At 46.1% G+C, this 8,034-nt stretch overlaps 1 protein-coding gene across 1 annotated transcript; it reads right to left on the minus strand.

Moving 5' to 3' along the window:
• Positions 1-4,582: 4,582 nt before the first annotated feature.
• Positions 4,583-7,761, minus strand: LOC103802276 (claudin-11; the record flags this gene model as incomplete). The annotated part of the gene is made up of 2 exons (XM_009074734.1): positions 7,536-7,761; positions 4,583-4,747 (listed from the first exon to the last, which is right to left on the minus strand). Coding segments are annotated over exons 1-2 (391 nt in total), but the record flags the coding sequence as incomplete, so codon positions are not given.
• Positions 7,762-8,034: the final 273 nt, after the last annotated feature.

Genomic DNA, 8,034 nt, shown 5'->3' on the forward strand with positions numbered 1-8,034 from the left:
TTCAGTCTATAGACTATAAGAGCCTTATCTATCCAGACCCTCCCCCATCACACAGGGCTGAAGAAAACATTTGCAGTGGGGAGAGAGGAGCCCTCAGGGATGCTCATACAATGGCATCTCTTGTGCATGTGGCTCCACTACATGTAAAACCACCTTATTTTAATGCTGACAATACCAGAATCCTGTGAAACACAAGCCAAGGACTTTGCATGGGTTCGTTTGACCTCTCTGTCTTCGGAGGGCACCAGCTGCCATCAGTCACCAGTGAGCCCATTGCTGAGCAAGAGGAATGCCCTGGAACAGGACTGGGTTTCATTGCTCTGCATAGATTAGATTGGGCTGTAAATCCTCCGAGAAGATGGGAAAAGGACAGTCAGCAGTTGCAATATCAGTCAGTGGACTCAAATTTTCATCTTGCTGTATCACACGGAAAGGCAGAAAAAGAGGTGATTTGCCACTAAACCCAAACAGACTGATAAAAGGCATCTTAGGGCAAGTTTCAAGTTCTAAAAGAGGTGCCTACATGGAAAAGAGGTTTGGATAGAAATTATTATCCTTTCTCTTGTGTTAATGCCATGAAAGCCTTTGTCTGCTTATGTAGACATAAGCAAGTCTTCAGATAGTAGAGCTGCTGTAGCCTATATAGTCTAGCAGAAAAGTAAGAGAAGGTCTGCAAACAGAAGGAATATATCAGATAAATTATATCAGACTAACCAAGTTAGTTGAAAAAACAGGTATGTTTTGGGACACATGTATGGAAAGCTTGCCTGCTTTTTGCAGCTAGAGCAGGCAACCCTGTGAAAGCCACTGCCTCTACCAGCAAAATCATCTCAGCACCTCATGGGATAAATTTCTTTGTTCCATCCAATAGCTGTGAATCCAGAGATACATCCTATCACCCAGTGCTTCAAGTCCTTTTTGACTGTGGACTTGCAGTAGCTCAATCTGCTGAGCTGAAACTCTTAATACTGTGTATTACAGGCATCTTTGAGTCAGCTGGGAGTGCACAGAAACATGAAGCACAGAAGGAGCTTGTGGAGCTGGGGGAGAAGGAGCAGGATTGCTCTAACTCAAGGGACAGCAAGTCCCTGCCAAATTCCTTAACAGCGTTAAAGGCTTTCTGCAGGAGAAAGAATACTTTTCTTTCACAGCTAAATTTAACTATCTTGAGTTGCTGACTCAAAGTCACACAGATTTCTCTTTCAAAGCATTTGGTTGAAATAATACATAGTTTTTTTGCTAAGTTCAAGGCAATCTTTTTATATTGATATCTGTTGTTTTACAAGTCAATCCTATGCAGTATCCAGAAAAACTTAGTAATAACTTTTATTTAGTATACAGTAGCTGATAGGTCATTTTGTAGTAGCAATTCCCACCAACACATATTTCATCTATATTTTCCAGTGCCTCAGTCCCTCAACTCTGTGAGGAAAATGCCCTTTTGGTTACCAGCAAGGGGTCCCCCAAATTAGCATCAACAACACAGGCTGGGCAGGGTTTTTCCATCAACACCAGTGGATGAAATGTTTTCATACTGGCTCAGAGCAAACCTCTGCTGACGGTTGTTTTCGGCAATAAATCAATCCTCTCAGTCAGATAGGATCAAGCAAAGCCATAAACACAACAGCAGCAGGATAGGAGGGTGTGCACACAGGTTGCACTCTGCAGCCTGTGATTGTCAGTGGACAGAAAAATCTGTGGAATATCTGAGCCCACGGTTTTCCTGGTGAGTTTTCAACTTTATAGATATATACACCCTTTTTTTGGCTCCACACTGGGTTTCAACTTCTGTTTTCCCTCATAATAAATTTCAGTGACAAACTGACATCCCTTCCCTGGGCAGCAAGTGAAGTTTACTGTGGAGCAAGTTCCCCTGATTGCATCCTCACTCCCTATTTCTGCTGTGTTAGTGAGGGTTTTGGGGGTTGTTTCCTTTTAACCAGAGCTCTGGGAGTTGGTCTCCCTGAAGAGGAAAAGTCTGGAGGCTGTGAAGTTGTGGAAACCACAAGTGAGAGTTCGTGGCCAGGGGTTAAATAAGAACAGTCCAGGGCATGTTACTTCCAGAATATAATGAATTTTAAGTCAGTATTATATCTTTCAAGGCCTGATCTGTGCTTGTTAAATGCTCTGGAATGGTAACACCTCATTTTGCAAGTAACAGGTCATTAATCAGCTTAAATAATGTCAAAGTCCCAAGTTCTGTACATTATTCTTCCTCTTAAGGGACTGTCTTGCCAATCAGCCTGGAAAAATTTGTAGAAGCAAATCTGAGTTGGTTGGGGTTTTTTAAAAAAGCAACTTAAGAGCAAAAGGAGCTTATTTTTTCTTCTTTGGTGAAGAGCATTATCGCAAATGTGACTAAAACACTGTGACCAGGCTGCTGGTCCCAGCCCAGATCAGTCAGGTCATGAGTGACATGAGCAAACCACTTCACCTCTAGGTGCTTCAAAACTCACAGGGGTAAAAATCAGTAAGACTGGGTTCAAATCTGGCCCAAAGAGCATTTGTCTGCCAATGTCTCTGTGATACAAATGTGAGATAAATGTGTGAGATGTGATCTCTCACATTTCCTTTCCTCACAGGATCTATCTAGTGGGAAAACCACGTTGTGAGTCAGAGAGGATCTGGCTTATGGAGCACCACAACCCTCCATCATCCCCTCACATCTGTTCTCTCTGGTGTCACGCTGCAGCATGACCAGGGTGGGATAGTGGCACACCAGACCTCAAACCCTGGTGTGACACCACAAGATGAGGTCTCACCTATTCTAATGCAGCATTACCCAATACTGTCACTGCAATTTGCCACACATGTGCTGGTCCTGTCATCCTTTTTCCCTTTGGGATTTCCTCCTGCCTCCATGTCTGCAGACATGCAAACAGGGTTGACCTGCAGCACAGTTCTCCTTGACTGGAACCAAAACCTCATGGATTTTGTGATAAAGTGCAGCTCTGCTGGGTCTTTCCATCCCAGGCAGGGGAAATCCAGCAGGGCAGGCTCCTTCAGCACTAGAACTTCATTCATGGGCAGAAAAAAACACTTTTCACTTTCCTGAGCCCAAATAAGTGACTCAAGGTTTCAGGGAAGGGATGAAGGTCACATTCCAACAGCTCTCTAACACAGCTGTTCATGATTGGGATATCCTAGACAGGCCCTATAAAGCTGATTTTAGGAATTCCAGCTGTGACAACATGCCTTTAAACCCCACAGGTACCAATAAGGTCCCTTGGACTCAATCCCTTAGGTTTTGGATGTATTGACTCGTGCTAAACACAAGGCACTGGAGGAGGAATCACTTGCATGGAAGGAGCATCCAGAGGACAGCCCTTCTGAGTGTGCAGCTATATTCAGTGCCCACTTGACAAAAAATAAGGAGAAGAAGAAGAAGAAAGAAGACGAGCATGATGTCAGTGCTGGCTGCCAGCAACCAGCAGAGCCACACAAAGAGGCCACTTTCCCTCCCCCCTCCTCCTCTGCCACACAGACGGGTGAAAACAAGGCACCGCAGCCTGTTGCTGAGATGACGAGGCTTCAAGAACATGCAGGTGTTGCATGGGGGACAATGAGCTCCACAGTCTGTGCTGCTGAAAACAATCTCCTCTGCAAGCACTGACGGGAAGAAATTCCCAGGGGAACTTGGAGGCCAAGGGCTAGGCTGGCCAGAGGGGGTTGGGAGGCACAGGGGACAGGCCATCCCTCCTCCCATGTCCATACCACCTCTGTGCTCCTTCCCCTACTGTTGCCACAGGACCAGCCCCACTCAGTAGGGGCTTCACCTTCCCTCATGCCTCAGTTTATTTTACCATGCTGCATCTGCTATGCCCAGGGAAGATTTGGAGGCAGTCAGTTCCCTGTAGGCAGCTTAGAAGTTTAGACCCTTTTCCAAAATTAACCACAGCAAACCAGTAAAACCAGTGCCTGCAGGCAGCTGTCCCTGTGCTATGCCCATCGCCCGCTCACAGATGCCAGTGGTGTTTGTGCCTGAGGACTCCACAAGACAAAGCACAGTGGGGTTCACAGGCCTTCCTCCTCACACTGCTTTGCTCTCTGCCTCCTGCCTTTGTCCTCCCACTCATAGTTCCCTAAGGGGTTGGAATGGACCTTAGAGATCATCCAGCCCCAACCCCCTGCCCTGCCCTGGGACACCTCCCACCAGAACAGGTTGCTCAAGGCTTTATCCAGCCTGGCTTTGAACACTGCCAGGGTTGGGGCAGCCAGAACCTCCCTGTGCCAGTGTCTCACCACCCTCATAGGAAAAAATTTCTTCCTAATACCTAATCTAAATTTCTCCTCTTTCAATTTATCCTCATTACTCCTTGTCCTATCACTGCAGTTCCTTACAAAAAGTCCCTCTCCAGGTTCCCTGCAGGCTCCCTTCAGATACTGGAACGTTGCTATGAGGTCCCCACACAACACCCTTCTCCATGCCTTTTGTCCACCCCACAGACTGCAGGGATGCTGGAGAACTTCAGGGTCATCCCGACCTGGACATCCTTCCAGGTGAACACACTCAACCAGCCTGCACTGTGCCATTCAGGAGCAGAGGAAGGACTCTGGTTCTCACACTCAGTGGGTGCCTTACCCAGGAGGATGATGAGGATCCCTCCCAGCTGGGATCGCCGGTACTTGGCCGCTCCAGGCTCGTGGCCCATGCGGATGCAGGGCAAGACTGTTATCAGCAAGAAGATAGCAGGAAGACCCAGGACAGAGGCTGCAATCATCAGTGCTCGACATGCTTGGACATACCCTGTTGGCGAGGCAAGGAAAGAGGATTTTGAATACTTGGCACAAGAGAAGGAAACCTCTGGACAACAGCTCCTGTTTGATTAGCTCCTGAGACTTGCATGGAGTGTGGGAGATGGGTTCATCCCTGTGGAACATTAAATCTGCACCAGGCATAAGGCAGTGAGGCTGCAGTGCAGTGGGCAGTGCACAAACACGGGCTGTGCAGGCTCAAACAAATAGCACTGCCTGGAAAACACAAGCTCTTCCCAGCAAGACACTGAGAAACATTCGAGCTGGAAAATACAGGAAGGAAAAGTAGGAGAAACAGCTAGGAAGGAGTTTTCCTATATATTTTTCTAGCATAGTTATTTGATTAAATAACAAATTTGAAGTCTAAAAGATTAAATAACATGAATTTAAAGTCATAAAGAATCTACCATCATTCAGAGGACTGAATACTTGAACACTCACTACTAAAACACTCAGGTCCATGGGATGCTACCAGAGTTGCTCCGAGGTGCAGAGCACTGTTGACCTGGGAGGAGGAGAAGGAGAAGGAGGGACACTCCTCAAACAGAGCCACATCCTGGTGGGTGCAGGAGCTCAGCCTGGCTGTGAGGTTTCAGAGGAGCCCCTAGAGCCCAAGCTGTTTGCTGGCACAGCCGTTCCTTAAGGAGAAGTGACTGCACTTTGCAGAGCTGCTTGAGTTGCCCTAACCAAGGGCCACATTATTCCTCTGGGTCCCTATGGACATCACAGGATTCCCTGGCATTTCATCAGCTACCACCCCTCCCCTCTCCTGCCTGTCCCTGTGCAGCAGCAGCCTGACACCAGGCAGTGAGGAACAGCAGGGTCTGTGGTGTGCTGGGCAGGGCTGGGACATTTCTGACACTCTGTGAGAGTCTATAAATCATAGAGTATATTTGTTTAATATTTATATGTATTGTGTATCTATAATTTTATGTATATTTATATATAATTTATAGATATGTGCTGTGTTTGGTTGAGGCAGAGTTAAGTTTATATAGTTCCATACTAGCTACTCTGAATAAAATTTATATAGAAATTACCTGTATGCAAAAGAAAAATAACCAGTGTCAGGTTTGCCCCAGTGCCTGGTGATTTCCCCCAGCTCTCAGGACAGTCTCAGCACAGTGAGTGTGCTGACTCTGTCCCCTCTTAATAACAAAAAGAGCTGCCAGATGCAGACACAGAGTTTTGTGCTGCCTCAAGCAACACCAGCAAACAGGAGCCTCAAGCACATCCCACTGATACACAGGTACAACACCAGGAATGTGGATTTCACTATTCCTGGAATTCCAGACACTATGTGTATTGAGTATGCCCTTGAATTTTTCAAGAGGAAACTTAACAAAAAAAGTTACCTGAGGAGTTCAGGGCATAAAACAAGACCCTAAATAAAGTAGATGGCAGTGCCCAGTGTGGTTTCTGTGCAGCCAGTCCCAATTAAACGAGAGTACAAACAATTCACTTTAATGACTTGACTCAGACAATGAAAGACTCCTGGGCACATCAGGATAAATTTCCCTCTCATGACAAGCTGTGGGTATCAAACAGGCTACAAGCAGAAGCACCTGGGTTTGTGATTTGCCTGCTGGAGGGAAGCATTGCTCTCTCTGATGCTGCAAGACCCATTTTATCTATTTATTAAACGGCACTCAGCAATGTTTTTTTTCAGGGCAAACCTTCTCTCTGTTTTCTGTTAAACCTCTCTCAGATTTAACAACAGTAGCAATAAGGAAGGCAAACCCTCTAAAATCAAAGTATACACACACAGAGAAAGGGAGAACAGGAGAGTCTGAGAGACTCAATATTGCTAAGCACTGTGTGATACAGAGGAGGCTGTAACAGAGAGAAATTCAGGAATAATCCTCCCGGCCTCCTGTAAAATTATTTTCACAACAATTTAAACAAATAAATAAGGAAACATGAAAGAAAACTACAAGGAATGGTAACTTCTACCCTCTCAGCTTTGGGAGAGGCAACTCTGACCAGGCAGAGATGATGTGACCTAAACCACAGCAGAACAAAACACTACAGAGTTAAGACTGATTGAAACCTGTGAGATCACTAACTGAATTTACAGGGACCAGACCACATAAGACCTTGGCAGGCTTAATTAGCTCAAAAGATTTACTAATACTGATTAAACACCTTGCTTAAATTTTGCTTTGCAGTAAAATAGATGAAAATTACTATATCATTTAAAAATATAAAATTACAAACAGTTACATCTGTTTGCTGTGTAAAAGTTCTGTCTTGCCTTAGAACCTGTGGGAACCACAAGACCATCAAGACTAATGATGATCTTCTGAAAGATTAAAAGCCATAGCAGCATTAATAATAGATGCTGAATGATTCATTATACTCCAAATCATTTTAAGGAACCAAACCTTAACATTTGTAATCGTTCACCATCCTCTCAAAGCAAACCTTGAAGTATTCAATTACACCTCAGTGCACTATACTTGTTTTGCAGTGTGATCTAGAAACAAGATGTGAAAGGAGCAGTGAGCTTTAACCAAGAGCAATGATTAAACATTAACTGGAGTTTAGTAACCACAGATAACACATGATACCTGGGTATGTTTAAAATCAGGTATAAATCAATCAGAATCACATTAGGAGTTAACATCCACATTCTTTAGTGTATTTAATGGATCATCTCCTTCACTGATGAAGACGAAGGAGCTTCACCATCAACTCCTCCAGCAGCAGGACCTGTGCTGCTCAGAGCAAGGCTTCACCCCTCACTCTGGGTGGGAAGGGAAAGGCTGGAGCACACTTACCTGGCAGAATGAGGATGTCCACGAGGGGTTTGCAGTGATAGAGACCTGTTGCCATGACACAGTCTGCCCACAGCCCCTTGGATCCCAGCTCATCCATCTTCCTGCAGGTGGTAATGGTGTAGCCACAAGTCACCACCCAGTCGTTGGTGGCCGTCGCCACAACCACCCCGATCCACCCTACAAAACTGCAGACAAATCCAGCCAGGTGCAGGCAGGTGGCCACCATCTCTGTCCCTTGGTGGGGAGAGCTGGACAGGACAGTGCCCACGAGGGTTCAGCGGAGCTGTACAGCTGTGGATCCCAACTGCTAGGACTACCGGGGGCTGCGAGCGGGAGGGACAGGCTTGGCAGGATGAGGTCCCTGAGCAGGCTCTGCTGCGAGCACTGTGCTGCCTCTGCCCAGCTCCCTCCCTGGGAGGGGTCAGAGCTGCCTCCAGCCCCACAAACCATGGGAGGAGCAAGCAGAAGCCCCAACTTCAGCCAGTTCATCCAGAGTGTT

The sequence above is a fragment of the Acanthisitta chloris genome, unplaced genomic scaffold, assembly GCF_000695815.1.
Source record: "Acanthisitta chloris isolate BGI_N310 unplaced genomic scaffold, ASM69581v1 scaffold5155, whole genome shotgun sequence".
Lineage (NCBI taxonomy): Eukaryota > Metazoa > Chordata > Aves > Passeriformes > Acanthisittidae > Acanthisitta > Acanthisitta chloris.